The following is a 21,060-nucleotide window of genomic DNA, read 5'->3' as shown; positions in this document are numbered from 1 at the left end:
ACGTGAAGAAAACGAGGAAGCAGCCAACGGCCGAGATCGTCTTCTTCTTAACTAGGGGCATCTTTTGTCTACCAGTAACCCTAGCGTAACCATTAGCGTTCAGGCCGAGTTCGGTAAATGCGGACATCGATTCGTCCCAAAAGGGCTCCAAGGCTCCAGCGACTCTCTCTCTTCTCTCGCTCAGGGGCGCGCGCAACGTCATGCCACTCTTGTCTTCTCGGCTCAACCACCCAGGGCCCGGCCGAGACAGCCGTCAAACACGCCTCTCAGTTTTCTTGCCTTTTTTTCTTCTACTTTGCTCCCGAATCAAGAAAACAAGAACGAAGAAAACACTCGCGCGCGCTTCGAGAGAGGCCCCACCGCCGAACGAGAGTGTTGCACGAAAGGGGGGACGCGGTGGGGGGTTCGCGTTGGTAGGGGGGGTACCGGGCCTGGCGCGTCTTCTCCTCTCCTTTGTTTTGGGTCACGTGGTGGGGTCCGTTATAAAACGGTCAGCGACGACCAATCCTGTCGCTCGGAGCTTGTAAGGTTCGGTGACGTGCCCGTTTCGTGGCCCAAAAGGCGTCTGCGGTTTCGGTTTCATTCTTTCTCGCGTCCCCACCGCCGGCCGCCCGCCCGTAGGCGAAACCGAAAAGACACAAGACGGGGTTGGAGTTCAGTCGGACGACGACTGCCTACACGACGAGCACCTCTGCTGCCTTTGTGCGAATCATCTTCGGCGGCCGTGATCGGGAACTTCGCGGGATCGTGACACCGAGACCTGGAGAAAGGACCCCCACATTTAAACCCCTGTGCCCAGACGTCGACAGCAGCAGTCAGTATGAGGTGGTGCGAGTTTGACTGACCGCGAGTTGCTACCGAAAAAAAAAAGAAGAACGAAAGGAAGGTGGCTTACGACGCAGGCCTCCCGCGTTTTGGTATTGAGGCGAAGTGGTGGTGCTTTTCCGGCAAGGATTGCCTCGGCGACCACACTTCTGCAGCCATGGAGTGTTTTGTGACAATGACACGACGGATTTTTCTGCTGGGTTGCCTTCTAGCAGGGTGAGTCGTTTGTTCGCGCCATATGGTCGTTGTCCGTGTGCTTTTCCTTGTTTTATGCTTGCTTATACTATTACCATTGTTTAGAATCACTTGCGAGATTCTCCAACGTATCTGCACTGTCTTACTTATTACTTTCCTTTCTGGAGTGACGCGGTTTTTATTCGCACGCTCGATGCAACGTACAGGCCGTTGCACAGACAATGATGTGCGCGAGGTGTTTGAAACATCTGATAGATTGCAGTGTATACTTCACTTTCGTCTCCTTTGTCTTGACAAGGTTCTCTATATAGGCAAATTATAATCACTTCTCGGGGGATCTGTTTCCCATTTCGCCGCCAGTGTGATCTGTATCGCTCATGCCATATTTTTTTTTCGTCATCAAATCACGCTAAGCTTTCATTCGCTTGTTCTGCATTCTTCGATTTTCGTGGGGAGAACAGGCCATGCGGAGAAGCCTGCCTTTAGTTTCCGTAGAGGTTATCCTTCGTCACTCCCATGTTACTATAAGTGGTAGAGTTGGTCGGCAGCATAGCCCTGCTGAAGCCATGAATGGTGCTGGAAGATAAGCAATGTGCCTGAGGGCATATACCCACGCTTGCATTAGCCAAACTTTAATTGTCACTGATTGGTGCTGTCCTAACATATAGCGAATAATACAGTGCATTAGTATGCAGTTCTTTAATACTGCCACTCCCCGTGCACCCTTCGATTTCTTTTGTAGGTTCTTCTTTTTTTTTCAACTACATTCTTTTTTTCATAAGCTAAATGTAAGTGTCAAGCTAAGCGAATGTTCAGCAAGAAAATGTTAAGTTTGTGCTTCTCGAAATTGTTAGCTGCATACATTTCGTTTGATCATTCACTAATTCAAGAAAACTCACAGAATGACGTACACTTCGGTACGTAGGACAAATAGGGAGCCTCTGGTTCAAATGTTCGTAGCCATCCACGCGCGTAGTTTAAAGAACGTAAGTGCTTATCAGTGATCAGATTTTTTTTTCCTGGTTTATGCAAGCAATACTATACTGTGTCTTTGGGGGTTCTAAGAAATGAAGGCAAACGTATTAAAAGCTAACGTGTTGAAAGCTTAACTGACTTGCAGAATCAGCGGGGGATGTCGCCTCGGGTGAAATGCCGCGACGGCTTGCTCCTAAGACACTACTACATTCCCTGCAAGTTCTGAAGTGAAAAACACCGCAGCAATTATGGACGTTAAACAAAAGGTTCCCACGAACGTATCCGTCGTCAAACCGAAGCTTCGCTTGGGTGGAGCTGAAAACTGCACATAAAGCGGGCTGGTTGGCTACCATTCAAAACAGAAAAAAAAAAGAAACACATTTCCTTCCGACCGGTTAACACCACAGGTTGTTCGGCGTATTTGGAGCTGGTGGAACGGCGGTGTTGCAGAAAAAGTACTGTTTAGCGCCACTTTTCTTCCGAAGGAATGCGAAGTGCTGCGGTTTTTTCGCCTGTGCAACTAAAGAATTGCCAAGAAAACGGTCAGCAGGGGCAAAAGGGCACTCGGCATTTAAGTGTAACGATGTTTGCTCAAATGTGTTATGCGAGCGTTTATTTTTTCTTTTTTTTTCTTTATCACTTTATGAACGCTCTTCGTTTTATTAAGATATTGTACTTGAGCGCACGTTTATTTTGGAGCACAATGTTTGTGGGTTGTAAGGTTATATTCAGTTCGCATTATGCACTTCATGCTTTTGTATATGAAGTGTTTGGTCTTTTACACCCCCTTGCGTACAAGAGCTGGTACATTGTAAAGGACAATGATCCGGCCTATAGTACACATGCTGATGCATTTCTTTTGTAGTGCTCAATTTTCGAGATATCTTATAAAGTTACCTAAATTGAACCCCCCCCGGCAGAATACAACGTGCAATTCTAAGGGAAATTCATTACACTAGTCATTAAATCAACGTGTGCATTCAAAGAGAGTGCACCTGTTGGTTCTCGGATGGCGTGTGTCCACCCAAATTGGAGACTGCCGAATTGGAGACTGCCGAGCCAAGCTCTGCATAACCTAATTGGAAAGCCTCTGACGCTAAAGTACTCATATTTCTTACTTAATCTGCAATGGCGTATGGATCGTCGCTTCACTAGAACGTTAACTTCGAGTAAAGGAGGATTAGAGCGGATTTATTTGGAGGTACACCGCAGAAGAACAATCTTCCGGGTCCTTCGCATATAGTCAGTGAAACGAACAAAAGAAGCCAAGTCTTTTGCTGCGAGGGCAGTGCGTGTCGTGCTTGCGTCGTTTCTAAACCGTCAATCACGCGAGGTAGCCGGAAGGAGACAACGACCCGTTCGACAGCCAACGACCGCGCGGTTAGCGGGATCCACGCGATGTGCGCGCCTTGAAACGACCTTCCTACTGGTTGAGTCTGCTGTGATAGTCAGAGACAGCGCGAAACGGAACCGTGAACGGCGTGTTGTGTTCGGGAGAATCTTATCGTACAAAACTATTGAGTTTCCGTGAAGGGGCTTGCTGTGCCGAAGCGAAAACGCCAGGACGTTAACAGGACTATACTTTCACACCGTTGCGATTGATGACGTCTATTTAGCGTACTGAGGTTACGCCAGCCACCTCGATGCGGTTATTCTATTTGGGTGCGTGTTTTTAACTCTTTCTTTCTTTCTTTCTTTCTTTCTTTCTTTCTTTCTTTCTTTCTTTCTTTCTTTCTTTCTTTCTTTCTTTCTTTCTTTCTTTCCTTCTTTCTTTCTTTCTTTCTTTCTTTCTTTCTTTCTTGTGGTTTTTCGAAGTAAATCAGTTACCTTCGGGATTACTCCTAGCATTTTTTTTTTGTAAATTTTTGTATACATAGATACTCAGACATCAGCATGAAAACGAACAATGTCGACCTTGGCACTAAGCTTAAGAAAAGAAAAGAAAAGGAAGGAATGAGGAACCCAAACGAGCACTAAAATGGGGAGTAAGGAATCGATCTGTACAACGTGTTACCATAATGCAACACGTTGTGCTGGCAATGTTATTACGCTACGTTCCCGGATATACAGTAAAAATTAATGGCCCTACTTCAGTGCCAATAAGATTGTCGAATAGTTCAACTTAATATTGTTAGATGCACAAAATTTGATGACCCGTGTGACAGAAGCTGGTAGTTAAGCTTAGAAGTCGCAGGCAAAAAGTACTTCTTAAGTGCTGGAATGAAGCAAAAGTTAAAGAAACGTGTAGCTGTAAGATTCGAAACCCATCTTTTTTCATGGCGGAATGATCGGCGTGCTCACGAGCGAAAAAGGAAATACCTGAAGAGCAGGAGCGCATTGTGAAGCCCGATGTCTAACATTTATAACAGTCACAGTGTGCAGGGCCCATGGGTATTGTTTCTGAGTCTCAAGTTACATGAGCCTCCATTCCTCTACATAAACACGCCGCCCGCGAAATAGAAATGCGCCTAACGCAAGTGCGGCGGATCTAGCACCGTAACGACTGTTACGCACAGTAGCGGCCGAGCAGTTAACGTAGTTTCCTTATTTGTATAACGCAGTTGAGGGCCTTGCGTCGCGGAGAAATAAGGGGTGGCGAATACGCTGCTTACCTTCATGAATCAGACGCAGTTTTTTATTTTTTTTTTCTGTTCACGCCGCGTCTTACGGACATATCCCGTGAAGCACCGAGCGTGACCGGCGAAAGGAAAAGGAAAATCAGAAAGAAAATAACAAACGGGGAACACCAGAGACAACGTCCATTTTGCCCTCTTCTCGAGCTATTTTTCTTTCACTCTCTGATGTTACCTACTGGAGCGTGGAGCGAAGCAAATATTCAAGGCAAGTCCGGGAACGGTTTTGTTCTGCGATACTATTGAAAGCGCTTGCTGCAGGAACAGAGGAAGGAAACTGGCACAGTACAGAGAGCGTGTGCGTAGTCGGTTGGGTAGCAATTTGTCTTCGGTCGTAGTGAAGTATCACAATGTATGTAAAGAAGCTAGGGTGCTAACGCATGTGCAGTAGACCGCAGACCGCGCGACTTGCTGATTCGGTATGGTGCATATTATCATCGCTTGGCGTATAGCTGCCACAATAGGCGCCCAAGGAGACACCGGAGAAAGCAGGGTGGCTTAACGTTTTTCGCCTTTGGTGCGAGGCAGGTGTTGTAAAGATCCTGTTTCTGCAACGTCGACTGTGCCCGATGCTCCCTAATCAGTCAAGCGGCGTAGCACATAAGTATGCATTTAGTACGCCATGTCATAACATGCACACACTTGTATACTCAGGCGTCAAGGATGCGTGAGCTCGCTTCTCATAAGGCAATCGAGGACATGCGAGTTTTTTATGTAACTGAGTCATCCGTTCGGGATATTTACGAGAACGCAAAATGCATTTAATAAAAAGCCACGTAAGCAACAGGAAACGAAGCCAAGGAACTCTCATTTCGCTCAGATGTGAAACAAGAAGTTGCCCCGAATTGTCATAGGGTAATGTAGTGATATGTATTTCCACATTCGCGGGTCTTTGAATGGTATGCGTGGAATGGGTTCGCTATATCGATTTCTGACAGCCTATATGTGTTTGCGGAGCCGGACAACGGATAGCATGCTGCGAAACATTACGCATTTTGCATGACTGACTGAATTCAGATATACGGAGAAGTGTCAAGCTTGGTGTTTGAATATACGGCAACCCTTCAATCGTGCTGAACCGAGTTTACCCACGTAGCATCTGTGTACGTTCCTGTTTGCTTCCAACTCGTTACACTAGATGTTATACGACGGTATTGTGCATTCGCCAATCGATGGTGGAACGTTGTGCTTTGGAAACACGGATAGCACTGGCAAACTTATTGCAGTTTGTGAGGTCTACTGTTACTGCTTTCGTCAGCCAACCAGAACACCATGCATAGTAAATATACGTAAAATGACGAATGCATATAATTTCTCTATATCAGACAGTTGGTCAACATACCCGCTGTTCATTTTGTTTCTTTTTATACAACGTCGTTGTATTTATCCTTACCATTAGAGTCTTACATGAGCGGGTGTAAGCACAGAAGATAATTTTTGGACAGTTAGCGGCAAGAGTATAGTGCAACTGCTACTACGGTGATTAATAAACCTCAGCACAAGAGCTGTTCCATGACGTATGCATGCATGCATACATACATACATACATACATACATACATACATACATACATACATACATACATACATACATACATACATACATACATACATACATACATACGTACGTACATACATACATACATACATACATACATACATACATACATACATACATACATACATACATACATACATACATACGTGTGTGTGTGTGTACATACACAGGAAGAAAAGAAAAAGAAAGAGCGAATTAATGCCGAAGCAAGGCCGCGGGGTATGTTTGCGAACTTTAGAGAGAGAGAAGGAGAGAGAGAGGAAAATGAGTTGCTTCAACGAGCTTGCATTTCTGCGATACGGTTGATGATGTGTGGCAAACATCTACAACTTACGTTTTGCAATATCGAAAACGTGGTGCGGAACTGGTTCATGCACTGATGAAGACAGGGTGCGGGTGAACATGTTAGACATCCAATTGATTGTAGCCGACGAATAAAGGGAGTCTGGACGCGTTATTCACTGTGCAAGCTTGGTAAATAAAGAAAAGCACGTCTTTGTCCACGGTTGGAACCCAAGACAACGTGATTTACTAATGATATGAAAATGGCCGCCCCCTTACCGAGGCAGTCACTCTGCAAGGTAGGCTAACGAGAAGGCTATCAGATGACAGTGAAATAACGGAATAATAATTAATCCGAAGCGTTCGAAGCTTGAACAATGGTAACCAAATGAGCTTAACGGAAATACGTGAGGCAGTGGTGGGTTCATGACAGATAATAATGCGATCAATGTTCTATTGTGCTGCCGAGCAAGAGATCCTTATATTATCGCAGAATACAAAAGGGATCTTTTGTAGTAGTGAGCCGCAATCAGGTGCATGTCAACATTCCATTATTCCGCGTCCGTCCTGATGATTTCGGTGCCTCAATATGGAAACGGGCGTTTTCGGTTGTTGAAAACATTTTCACATATCATAGTCCCTCGCATGAGAATGCATTAACGTATACTATAGTGCAGGCGATGTGCAGCGACGTACAAGCAAATGTACGAACAAGAAGATACAGACAAGCAACAGTAATTATTCAGGGATAACATCAGCACGTTTACCGCAAGCAGTTTTATCATTGGAATTTACCGGAATATGACAACACGCGGCTGCACTCCCTTGACCCCCTATTTCATCTTCGACTGCCGTCTATCTCGATGTATCTCGATCTCGTGTAACTCGTGTATCTCGATGCGACGCAACTTTACTGTGTCGCTTGTGGTTGTGCATCGCTTTTACGAACACCTGTTGTTTTCATATCGGCATGATGAACAGTGTGTGTCTCGTGCAGCGTTTATAATTGCGACAAGACCACAGAACGTATGCTCAACTGCTGCCCTTCTTTTGACAGTGAAAAACAGGAATTGCGTGTCGCGTTAAGTAGACTGAACGACAAGGAATTGCACGCAAGGAATTCATTACTGTTCGGGATTCTGCAAAAGACCACTAAGCCTGAAAGAAACGCTACGCTGCTAGTGATAGGGTGCATGGTTGCATCATATTGTGGAAGGAAGGATAGCTGGTGCAGTTGCACATGCGGATTAGGTGAGCGCAAGTCACGGGGGATGAAATTAGGCAAATTCCGTGGTCACAATGTTATATCACGGGCCAGCTTCCTCTGGTGTGTTCCTATTACGCCATTCTAGACGACCAAATTTACACAACGGGCTCCCTCGCGCACTGTTCAAGTAGTTGAATGGTATGAATTATTTTGCAAAAGCTTAGTTTCTTGCTTTAACGCGACGACAACAACAAAGGTAAACCCAAATAGGCATTTCTCAGATTACATCTACCATAAAAACATTCCTTTTTCTGGCGAAACTACTTGATTTTGCGCCGTGACCCTATTATGTGGAGCACCGCTAAGGTTTATCGGCGCAACCTACGCGCGCAGCTCGCTGTATGCGCACGTTACGCGTTCGACCAATGTCCAATGTGTACGCAAGACGCGTACGACGGAATCTGCACGTTGCAGGTGAAGGGCGTACGAAGCGGAAGCGTATCGGACGACGCCCACCTGCCGACCAACGTAGAGGATGGAAGCCCCAGCACCATGAGAAAGAAGAAGAAAGATACCAGGCGCATCGAAGCATCACTGTTCGCATCGCCAAGCGAAAGCCTTCCTCTATCACCAGCATCTAACTTTACGAGGGCGTCCTTTAGACATTGTAGCGACCGCGAATGGAGGGATGTACCACACGTGCTTCGCATCCCTTTTCACGCTGATCACCCGCGCGTTGAGTGTGTCGTAAGGCTGCTGAGGTATATATACAGACTGTGGTTGAAGTGCGAGTCACGTTGGCCAGATGAAAGCGCAACATGGAAGCGGAGATTCCTTATCAAACATGCAAGCAAACACACACACACACACGCACACACACACACACACACACACACACACACACACACACCACACACACACACACACACACACACCACACACACCACACGCACACACACACACACACGCACACACACACACACACACACACACACACACACACACACACACACACACACACACACACACACACACACACACACACACACACACACACACACACACACACACACACACACACACACACACACACAAGCGCGCGCGCGCACGCACACACACACTTAGTCTAGGAAACGTGGATGCTGCAACTGAAAGTCTCGAATTAAAAGATAAAAATAAAGATGTAATGAAACTGCCTCAGCACTTTACAAAGACTCTGGATTCCTAGGCGTCAACGCGAAAGCCGCATTTCAGACGTGGCGTAACCTCCTCCTTCCCTTCCTGTTACGTTGAATACCCTGCATGCTGAGGCAAAACAAATATATACATACGAATAGCTTCGCAAACAGAGAATGAGTAATCTCGAGGAAAAAAAGGAAGGGCAAAATATTTTCATGCGCGCTTTTCCAGCCCATTTGTTGACACGCGAGGGGCCCTCCATAAAGGAGCTAGATGGCCCGAGAGGCAAAAGATACAAAGAGGAAGACGTCAACCTCACCAACATGCGCGGCAAGCAGCGCACAGGCGCCCATGCGAGCGAGTTTGCGAGCTGTCATCGTTGGCGAGACACGCGAGGCACGCGAGCCACGAATGCACAGCGGTCGTCCCACAAAAGGCGGTCGGGACGGGTGTCGGACCTATTTCCGTGCCGGGTTCGCCTGCGACGGTTCCTCGCAGAGAGCCGCAGAAATTTATTGGCGAGGAAAGGCGGCAGCAGCGGAAGAGCAGATTGAGAGCAGCCGCAGCGGGCGGATGAAATTTATCCGAACAAGTATTCAGAGAGGCATGGCGAGCGGCTTATAAACCGTCGTGGCCACGATGTTTGCGCAACATGCCGGAGGAGGACGCAAAAGTGCGCGCATGCAGACACGCGGCGCACAAATCCAAGCAATGAAGGTGAGAAATAAACAGGCAAGAAACGTCCAGTCACTGCACACATGTTCAACGAGCGATCGTTCTGCCGGCGCTGGAAGATTCGCCGGGGTGTCTCAGCAGCTATGACGTTTGCTGCTCAGCACGAAGCGGGTTCAGTCCTTGGTGACGGCGGTCGCACTCCTATGGAAGCTGAATTCAATAACATCCATTTGGTCATATTTAGATACCCGAATTCGGAACCCTCCTGTACGGAGGGTTGAGCAGAGTTCAAATTCCAAATAGCAAGTCGTGATTAGAGCTCATAGAGGCAGACCTTGTGCTGCACTAAGACACTTTCTTCTGAAGGCCTGCAGCAGGAAATGGTCAAAAAATGGTCCCGGAATAAGAAAGGGGGGGGGGGGGGGGGGAGAGGGCAGGGGGGATTATGGCTAGCGTGCGGCCTCCCAGCGCTCCAAGTTCAACGTGTAACGTGCACGTCAGCCTCTGCTAGGCGTAACACAAGAATACCTTTATCCGGTTCGTCATATACTATACATGGGTTCTGGAAATTATCTTGCCAGATTTTCCCATAAAGCAGAGCAAATTCTAATCATTTCCAAAGTATCGTCTAATGAGCTCGATGTAGGTATAGAGGTGGCGTCAAGGAAGTCTAATGAAAGCTGTCCGATACCATGGCTGTTCGGCTATTCTTGCATGGCATGGCAGCGCAAGAACTATTAGATGCCGGAATGCGCGTGGAAGTTGCGAAAGACATCACCGTCTAAAGGAAGTGCTTTGTTGTGTATGCTATGTGTTGCCTCAATGAAAATTTTGTGGGCTGTGTGCTAGAATGGCAACACACATGCTTAGCACGCATACCTTAAATGCCATTTACTCTCAACGTATGTGTAGTCGACTAATAATACTTATCATCCGAAATTCTTACGCTCTCAAATTTAGGTCGTCCTGCACTCTTCCTTCAGGGCTTGCGTGTGCGCATTTCGGCGGCAAAGGTGGTAAGCAAAATAATCAACACTGATTAGTGCAATAAGCTTGCGCGGAGCCTGAAAGGCTCTCTCATTTCACGTATAGCCGCGGCCTCTCGAGTGGCGCGGTTGTTTCGCAAGCGCCAATGGATCGAAAGCGGCTTTTCTGAGACGCCTAACAACGTCGTTCGATTGCATGCCGTCCCACTATTTGCTTTTCTCATTCTTTTCCACGCGTATCCATCCGTGCTATCTCCGAGCGTCACGGCACACTATATGCGCTGGCATTGATGCATCACCGGGAGCACTGCTATCTAAACATCCAGGTAAACTACCACCCCACGCAGACTTAAATCACTTCCGCCTATATGTACCTGGGGTACACGCTCACTTAATAGTTAGGACGAGCGAGGCGCGCATCTCGCAACGCGTCGGCGCGCGCACTCCAGGTCGCGTGCTAGATGCCGCAGAAGCGGGAGAGCTTAACGCAGGGCGCTGGGAATGAAAAGGTGGTTTGCAGCCGCGTACTTTCGACATCATTGTCAGCACAGATCTGCAGTCATCAAGGGGGGGAAGCGCACCTGCAATGCAGCTACACAGATGACGGCGGAGGCGCCCGCGTTTCTCTCGACACCGTCGTGTATACGCGAGTGCTGTGTGCGGCACCGGCAAACGAACCCGGAGATGGGGGAACGTGTCAGCAATTCCTGCACCGTACGTCATTCTGTTCCTCCTCGCCACTTCTCGTCCCCTATCTAGAGCCGCCCCAGGTATTCTGCGGGCGTATTGGAAGGGACGAAAAAGAAAACGGAAATCGGCCCCTAAAAAAGAAGCCGGGCTTGACGGCTGCCTGATCCTTCGAATCTGCAATTTCGAAATCGGCCGACCAAAACGAACACCTGACTATAGATCACGATTATTTCCGCAGGCACGCTGGGAGAAAGAGAGAGAGTGAGAGAGACAGGTAGACAGAAGAACAGATGACAGAAGGGCCAGCGCACCGCCTTGCGAGCGCAGAAAAATAACGAGAAAAAAAAGGGATAGATTTTCTGGGTTGTTTGCAGCGGCAGCGAGTAGAGCTTAGGCAAGCTCCAAAGCTATATAGCGCACTCGCAACTTACTTCTTTTTTGTACGCTTCCGATTCCGGCGAGCCTCACGCTGCTAGTTGGCGCACGCATGGCGGGGAAACAACGAATGTTGGTTAAACGAGTGAGGGCGACGTTTGGGGGTTTGTTTGGTCACCGACCGTGAGTGTCGTGGTATAAAAGCTGCTGACATCGTTCCGCTATGAGCGCGCCAGCGATCACACGTGCGGGACAAAACCCCGTTCGCCTATCGCTAACAACCTGTCATTTATTCGTCAGGTACACCGGACAGTTGTTTTGCTCTCTCTCGGTGTAAGTGGCTGACAGAAAAATGCTTTCTACCGCAAACAGCGCTCGCGAAAAATTCCAGATTTGATCCACATACGCCTGACTGTATATTACGTTTGTCTCTCTCTCTCTCTTTCTCTCCCCCCCCCCCCCCGCACACACACACACTTTGTTTACGCACGCGCTGGCGCCCTGGATGCAGTATTTCTTAGGATGAAACCTAGCTGACGGAGCAGAATAATCAATCGCATGAGACGCTCGATTAGTGACCTGGAGTTCATCCAATAGCCAACAAAATCTCATCTACATTTTTGAAACTTATGCTCTATACGTATGACAACATAGAAAGACTGTGTCGCTTTGCAATAACGACCAGGAATTGAGAACACGTGCGAGATGCTGATTTGATCAAATATATTTTGCTTTTCTTGTTAACAATTAGAACTGCTTGCTTAGGCACACAGTGAGACAACTTATCATTTATTGAAAATCAGTGTCAAAGTTGGGATAGAGCTAACCATACAAGGAAGTCGCACAGAAGGCCGTCACGATTACATCGCGCACTAGATGCCCAAGGGCCTCGTAGGCGAAGCGAGAAGCAGAATAAACATTGCTGACGTAGGGCAGTCAATTGCGTATATTCAATAATTGGGAAAATGCAGCACAAATAACAGCAGGGAACGGGCGATACAGCGCACGTTTCTTGTTTTCTGCGTCAGCGTTATTATTAGCGACGTCTTTCCCGATGGTAGACAGCGATAGAACAAAACCGAAGAAACGGAAAAGTAAGCCTTGATGCCCACAAATCATAAATGCGCATAGAAAGATACAAGGGAAATAACTGGTTTGCGCGTGTAGGATAGGATTAAGTGTCAATAGCAGCAATACCCACTTTGCTGAGGGGCATACTGCGCACTAAGAACGCAGGGAAAGCAGCAATAACAGCATGGCTCACATTTTGCGCCATTTCTGAGAGTTTTCACTACTCGCTGGAGTACGTTCACAAACTTATGCCCAAAGCGAAAGCACTGGACGCAAGAAATACGATAACTCCTTAAAAATTCACATTTAACGCGCAAGTTGGAGCATACGTGAATCGACACTTTTGTGAAGTGAATAAATGTTATACGGTCGCACGATTAAATGAGATGCATATAATTCTGTTTATTCTCATTTTATGCAGCTTGTAATCTCATGAAATGCTTTAGTTCATGCGCTGCTCAGGTCACAACTTTATTCTCTTAAACAATATCGGGCTTTAATATCACGCAGTTTTAATCGCAGGCAAGAATTCTTCACTTTATTGCAATAAAATATGGTTCAAGCAACATACTCCCTCAAAAAAAAAAGAGTGCATAGTTTTCTTATCGATAAATTTGATATAATTGAATTGCATATGATATATCATTTTTGATATGCAATTGCATATATCAGATTTTGTGGGTGCAGGTCCCCCTGCGTCAGCGGGAAAAACGATTAAGAGAAAGGCAAGGAGGTTAACCAGATTGCATCATTCGGTTTGGTGCCCGGCTTCGGGGGCCGGGAAAAAGGGAGGATAAAAGATGAAGAAAAAGGGTACAAGAACGTAAGGGAGAGCATACCACATGGGCGAAATCAAAATAGGTAGCGTTTATAGTCGTTTATCCAGGTTGTTGTCCGAAGGAAGCGCACGATCTTCTGTGCTGACAATCGGTGAGGCCACTTTCGGACTTTATGCGCACGAAATGATGTTAGCTTGTAGGGCATTTCTCTATTCAAGGGATGCCAGCACTGTACTCAGTGTATCCAGTACGTACATCGCACTTTGAGCAGATGTAGTGTGTTGGTTGCTTAAGAGTACACAGATCACGTCTCTTAATGACCGTAGCACGGTTCTGAGTTGTCTATCTGCCACTTTTACCTCGTCAGCAGGTGTAGCCCATGCGAGTAGGGGCAGCAGGCTGCGATTCCGTGACAATCTCTGCGTGCGATAGTGCAGGCTATTCTTCTGAACTGTTGGCCTTGTCAGCTTCGGTCTCTGATGTGCCTTAAACTTCAGATGCATGTGGCACTAGAGGGGTAGAAAGTATTGAGGATGTAGACGTCTCCTTCACAGTAGCCGTGATCTACCTGGAAGACCGTCGGTGGTGACATTGGCGACGCCGGACACTTGATGTGGCTTCTCTGTATGTCGAATTTTCCCAAACCATTTATTTCTTTCAGGATATCGGACCAGTTCTTAATCTAAGGACAGTCTTTGGAAGGGACGTCACGAGAGCCCTGGCAGTTCGAGCACTTGAATATTGTTGCATGCCAAGTGTCTTTTGTTTGGTTCTCCGCACACCGGGCACACAACATTGGTGTTCACTTGTCCAAGCTTTAGGCACTTGTGGCCCTGGGGCGCTATAACGTAAAATGATTCCAAACTGTTTTAATTTCAAATTCCTGACGTCAAATTTACGTAGCCACCTACGCAAGCATCGGGCGGTGACCCGCAGCGTTGTCTGAACAACCCAATCAAACACTCTCCTCGTTTATAGGCGGTCACCTTTGTTCGCTTTCAAAACGAATAACATTGCCTGCACTGAAAGGTGTTTGTTATCTAATTGGCAGACGAAGAGGCGAGGAGCACGCTCTAGTGGAGAGGGTTTTGATGGGGCCGAGCCAGCACAGTGAAAATAGATAACCGCATGAAGTGGGTGGTGCTGGTTCCTCCGATTGGTCCGCTTCGCGTTACTTAGCTTGCGGTGGCTGGTCGAAAATCGCGGCGGCGTGCAACGGAAGGATAAGAATGCCGCTAAAACGGATTCTCAGCAAGGAAGAGTTGGCATAGCGATGTCGTATACGTGCCGAAAGGGCTCGATAACGTTTTACTGCCACGCAAAAAGGTTTATCATGCGCAAATAAATACATGCTCACCGGCAGGTGCGAGTAGCGAGGGCCTGAGCGATCGGTGGGCAGCCATTCTATTCTATTCTATTCTATTCTATTCTATTCTATTCCTTTCGGAACGGGGCAGTCTGTGGCTATTCAGAAAAATTTTCAGTTTTGTTCGGCATATTAATGCATATTTTTTCGCGTACACGTCACTTTCACGTGGTGAGTTTTCGCGGTTTTATGAGGTCGCGTGACAGACAGGCGAAGTGGGCGTAGCCAGAAAACATTGGACCAATAGCAGAGTGGTGAAAAGGCGTCGAATCAGGAATGATTATTTTTCTTTTGTGAGATTCAATCATGCATAATCAGTGTGTACACGTTATATCAGATGGGGAGCTATCGCGGTTTTCGTGACGTCGCGTGACAGACAGGCGAAGTTGGGAGTGGCCCGAAAATTTTTTGACCAATCGTGGAGGCTGATTGCAGAAATGGGAATCAAAACAGTTTGGAATCATTTTACGTTATAGCGCCCCTGAAGTGATTTTGGAATAAATAAGCAAACTGTGTGCCGGAAGTGGCCGACCTTGATGTATGGGGGGGGGGGGGGGGGTAGAGTCACCCTTAAATGCAACCTTGACAAATCGCGTGTTCCCGAGGCGGCCAATGTGCACGCTGTCAACACCTGCGGTAGCCTGCTTTATAGGTAAATGGGAGGGCCACGTTTTGTATATCTATGCCAATATCATAGATGACGCCTGCTGCATAACGAGGACTGTATGACGACGATGACGTGACGAAGACGGCGTGACGATGACTATATGACGACGATGACGCATACCCTTTGGCACGATGATATACCCAGCGGCACATACCCACGGAAATTGACTATCTGCACTACTCACTACATGGTCGCCGGGTTCGGCCCAACACTGTGGGCAGCACCCACGGCGCAACACTGAGAAACTAAGAAAAGCTTAAAATGACGACGGACGGAGCTGTGTTTTGCCAGAAAAGCACTTCGGATGCAAGGGGAGGCGCACAAATATTCGGGAGAATGAATAGGTTCCGACATATTGGCCACTCATGTCAGATGAAAGGAAGCTGAATGCAGTTGATAGCTTCGAACCGCAGCCTCTCGGGATATGGTAACTAGCGTGGATAAATCTAAGCCACATGGTGGTACATCAAGGAACCTGCGCCTTTGCGTGACAAATTATGCAAGAAGTCCCAATGGGTCGACGAAGAATCAAACGCTGGGGCTGTTCCAGTCCAACTTGTTAATGCTTGACCAGCAAAGTTGATTAAAATAACCAAGCGCTATGCGCTTATTCTGTACCCATTATTCGGAGTGGACAAACTTTCAAACACGTCAACGCTTGCATGTTACTGTGAGGCCGCAGACGTTTACAGCTTAGTCCATCGGTATGCATACACGCATGCCACGCGCACGCACGTATGCGCAAACACACAAGCGCAAGCGCACAGTTACGCACGTGCATTCACAAGTACACATCACGTATACACACTAAGCCGTATGTCGTCATTTAGTACCACAAGGTATCGGTTATTCCTGCCCCTTCAGAGGAGGCGCTGTCGAAGTGAGAAACGAACTCGGCGGTGTGAAGTTTTCGATTTCGTTTTGGGGGCAAAGTGTCACCGAGGTCAAAGCAATGCATTTTCCGCTAGTTTGATCCAACGACCCGCCGTCTCTTCCTGTTATTATTCTTGATTGTACCTGTCAGAACGGTCCTGTCCCCGGAACTCTGAATTGCTAACGCATCTCGAGCGGCATTTCGATTTCACTTTTTTTACCTCTGCGCAGACCTTGTTTTCCAATTACTGCCACGGGGCTTCATTTCAGAAGAAAAAAGAAAAGAAAAAGGAGGTCAGCAATTTAAACAGTACGGCTCCGATGACATTAAACAAGCTTTAGCGAAACAGTGAAATGCAAAAAAGAAAGAAAAAAAAAACTGAAAAAAAAGAGAGAGTACCTGGGCGGAAAATTGACGTGGAATGCAAAAGCGGCTGCGAGCCACCGCTTCGCTGACGCCTGTCACAAGTCCGCGGTGGCCGAACTAAAGCATTCTGAGGGCGAGCCCAATGTGCCCGCGTGGCGGATCATGCCGCGCAACTTAACAAGCTGTCGCAAGGTTACAAGCACAAAAGCTTCGCAGACCTCGGCGCCAAGCAAATACCGTGAAAACAGTTTAGCCTTACAAGCTAAGAGTCTTAACTACGGACAATTTGCCAGCTATCAGACCGTAAGTTTCATTGCTCTAGCTTAAATTGCGCTGACACTTGCGGCTTGAGAAGCGATATGCGGGTGGCATGGAGGAGAGAATAAGATCTTATGTAACAAAGCAAATTAACGCGCGGGGGTAGGGAGGAAGTTGAAAGACGTCTCCACAAAAACCCTTAGCACTTCTCTGTTTCTGCCAGCGATCTATTGTTCTCTGAAAATTTTCATTCATGTTCCACAGTCGTAATTTGAGTACTAAATTTTGTAGCGGGCAGCTGACTGTACCAATTCCGCTGCACAAATATAATTCATGCCTCAATGCCCTTATGGTTCTTGCTTCTATATTTGTTATACCTATCACACCCTGCGGCGAGCTAACATAATTAGGAATTGGGGGCGTTAGAGTGAAGCTTGGCTGCTCGGCCGCCACGTGCTACCCTATTAGCTCTAATATCGAAAATAACCGTGGTGACGCAAACAGCGACACATATAAGGCACCATCTGCAGCCAATCACTAAGCTGAGCCAAGTTAAAGCCAAAAGAAGCAGACATGTATACCGACACGCGGTACATACTTGCTTTGATGAATATACAGCTCTTCTTCATTCAGCGAAGTGCTAGCTGCACCTGGACTTGGCCTTGAATATCTTTGCCGGAAATTCTCTACTCTGAGCACCAATTTCGAATTATTCGAATGGTGAGTCTCCGACGACTATGAAATCCGGCTTTGGGCGGATGTACCGCTATGAAAGGTGTATGCCTCTACGAAGGCACTACACCGCGGATAGGGCGGAACGCTATAGGGTTAAGCCGGCGCACCAGGCGTCGCACCTTGCGCTGCAAAGACGCCCACGCGGCTCATAATTCATTCTTCAGCTCTGCAATCAGGACATTGAAGCTGCAGCCGTGAGGGCACGGGCATTAACAGCCGAATAGGAATAAAAAAAGGAAAACGAAATCTCACGACGCCCGCTGTTAAAACGATGCCGAGGGTTTCTTATTTCGATTGCCGCTCGCAGCGGTTGCGCCTCAGGAAACCGCGGAATACGCCGTAACGATCGCCAATTGTCCCGACTAACAAGAAGTGACGCGCACCGCGCGCTCACAAGCAAAATCAAAGAAGCAGCAGATTACGAAGAGAAAAAAAATGACGATTCCCTTTTTCAAAAGTCCACAGCCACGGCGCTCTATGCAAACAAGCGCCGCGGCTATCCGCCCGTTCTGTTCCGCCGGGCAGACCTCGGCAATGCCGGTCCCTCGCTAAAGGCACGTTCGCTCTCCGTGTGCTTCGTCTAGCGGTGGCCACACGGGCGAAACTGCGGCGTCGGCGGCGCGAAGTGGCTGCATTATACGCGAACTCGCCCCCCCCCCCCCCCCCTCCCTATACCCCCTACAGCAGTTGACGCGACACGCCCCGTCTCACGACAACTCTCGTCGCGCGGCAAGCTCTCACGCACTTCTGACGCGCGTTCGGATCAGCCGAAGGAGAGAGAGCTAGTGCGAGAGTGCGTTAAAGAGAGATAGCGCATAGGAATTGAGCCGCCCGCGGAGTGTAACGAACGGTGCTTTATGCCGTTTGGATTGCGGGATCGCCGAAGGAAAGCCCCCAGACGGCCGCTCCGGGCGCAGGCATCCGCAACAAAGGCGAGCGAGCTTTCTGCCTACCGCCCTCGCACTTTCGAAGGCGAAGGAGAGGTCTGTCCGATCACGCGGAGCGGTCGGATGCGGCCTGGATTGCATCTCGCCGCCGTTACCGCGCTGACCGTGTCGATCACCGAGCGGACGTGTCGGCTGGTGGCGGCTGCAGGCGTCGCAGGCGACGACCGCTGCTTAGCCGCCAATTCTTTAGCCGCCTGCACGAGCGCGTGCGTGCGTGCGCTTCTTTACCGGCTGAGCTTCCTGTCAGTCTGAATCGGTATATCAGTCGGTGTCCTTAACGTGCTGGTTACCAACGGTAATTGAGGGCGAGCAGACGTTCTTTTTTTCTTTACGTAAGAACGTTAAATGAAAGCAAAAGAAAAAAGAAAGAAAGAAGGAAAGAAAGATAGAAAGAAAGATAGAAAGAAGTGTGGCTAAGATAAATGCGATCGCACAACAGTGTCGGGGAAGGAAGCATGCGATAAAAAGACAGCAGACCACACCGATTCCGTCGGCTCTGAACTGCAGCATTCTCTCACAGTGAAGCTCACCACCTCGTGTTTGCTTGCCTGCTTTATCGTCGATTATAATTGCGCTCATCAGCTACCGGGGACTGGACAAGGATCTAGCGGTTACTGAGCCGTTGGTTGGCGGAAGGGTTGTTGTCGTATAAAAATGTACTTATTTGAAGTTAGGTTCTGAAATATTTTGAACAAAATTTCGTATTTTAATTATAATGATAAATTATGCAATATTACAAAGAAAAGCGTGCATTGGATAAGTAAGTTGTGACTTTATCTGCTTTGCAATGAATGGAACTTCCTTTGTCTCATTGTAATGCTGCTGTGAAGTTCGAAATACATACATGAACAGGCAGAAATGGACTCTCACATTTCCCATGTCTGATGAGGCAAGATTTATGTAGTTGAAGTCTATACCTTTATATGGAACCGTTTTTTTCGCAGCTGTGTGGCGAAAGACCTTTGTTACATGCATACATACACCTATCACTCAGCCCTAACTCGCATGGTGGGCTTCGTCTGCGAAACGGGGAATGTAACACCTTGGTTGAGGCCAAAGGAAGAAGAGGAGGACGACGGATCTTTTGGGTGCGGAGCGCAGAACGAAACCGGTGCTGGACTGTTTTCCTAGACTCTCATCCATCATCTGTAAATAAACACGCCTCACCCGTAACAATATATATATATATATATATATATATATATATATATATATATATATATATATACATATATCTTTTTTAGGCCGGTTCAGCATTTTACGGTTTGACTACATTTGATTCAAACAATATATATTGTTGTATCATGTTTATTTCGACGACGATATATATATATATATATATATATATATATATTTAGGGTGGTTCAGCATTGTACGGTTTGACTACATTTGATTCAAACAACATATATTGTTGGATCATGTTTATTTCTGTTTACTTTGTTTGTTATTACGGTGAAGTTGCGTTGTGGTCGGTGTAATAAGTTTGGGAACTTGTGCGCAGTCAAATAATCTGTTTATATCATTCAGTAGGACAACGTCCAAGTACATACGTGCGTATGGGATGCGTGGCATTAGATATTACCTTTAAATATAACATTTACGTATACCATATCTTAAATTCAGTGTTTGTGCAAATCAAGGTTTAAGTTGTCGGGAATAAGGAAGTTTCTGTGTTAAAGACTTCGTTGCTTTGCAGGCCATAAGAGTCGTTTTGAAGGCCCCGCCTGGGAATTAATCAAATGTAAGCACAAAGCTTCTACAACAAGCTGATGTCCCCAGCCAAAATTTTTTCTCCTCTACATTTGCAATGCTGCTGCACGGGGAATTTGGCGCTTCAAGTCAGTTCAAGTCAATTTATTTCAACATTTCTTTTGTACAAAAACAGAAGAATGCTAAGAGAAGCACAAAAAGCTGCTAAGCTGCAGATTGATGGAGTGCTTGCCCCATTACTTGGCAGAAAAAAGAGACAGAAAAAGTACATTTTAGTGAAACAAAAAAATATTTGCAGATTTCAAATGGTCACGCAAAAAAGGAAAAAAAGGAAAGAAAACGCAAAGCGCATCATATGAAATACTAAAAAATCTGCAGCTACTGCTCTGTTATAGTGTGCCACTGTATAGAATATACCATGAGCCGTAGCCCACAAGACAGCAGCCTACAGAAAACGCAAAGCACATCACAAACTAATTAGAAACCTCATTAAAGCAATAACAGTGAGTGTCTACAAGGACACTTAAAAATAAGAAATATAAAAATAAACATGAATCATGTGTGCTGCTGTGTAAACTACTTGATGTTATCGTTGCGACATCGTGCAAGAAAGGGCAGAGAAGAATGTGCATGTATGCGGAACAAAGAAAGGCATTGGAAGGGCCGCTGCTGGGGATCCATTTAAAGAGACTGAAGAATGGATAATGA

At 46.9% G+C, this 21,060-nt stretch overlaps 1 protein-coding gene across 1 annotated transcript in view; it reads left to right on the top strand.

The window, feature by feature from the left end:
* The first annotated feature begins 446 nt into the window (after positions 1–446).
* The window catches only part of LOC119448636 (peroxidase-like), a 123,749-nt gene continuing 103,135 nt past the window's right edge, over positions 447–21,060 (top strand). The window contains 1 exon segment of the mRNA XM_049665645.1: positions 447–1,041. Coding sequence (XP_049521602.1) covers positions 983–1,041 — 59 coding nt within the window. The 5' untranslated portion in view covers positions 447–982.

The sequence above is a fragment of the Dermacentor silvarum genome, chromosome 4 (genome assembly GCF_013339745.2).
Source record: "Dermacentor silvarum isolate Dsil-2018 chromosome 4, BIME_Dsil_1.4, whole genome shotgun sequence".
NCBI lineage: Eukaryota > Metazoa > Arthropoda > Arachnida > Ixodida > Ixodidae > Dermacentor > Dermacentor silvarum.
The sequence above is the reverse complement of the archived record's forward strand: the minus strand, read 5'-3'. Positions and strand labels throughout refer to the sequence as shown.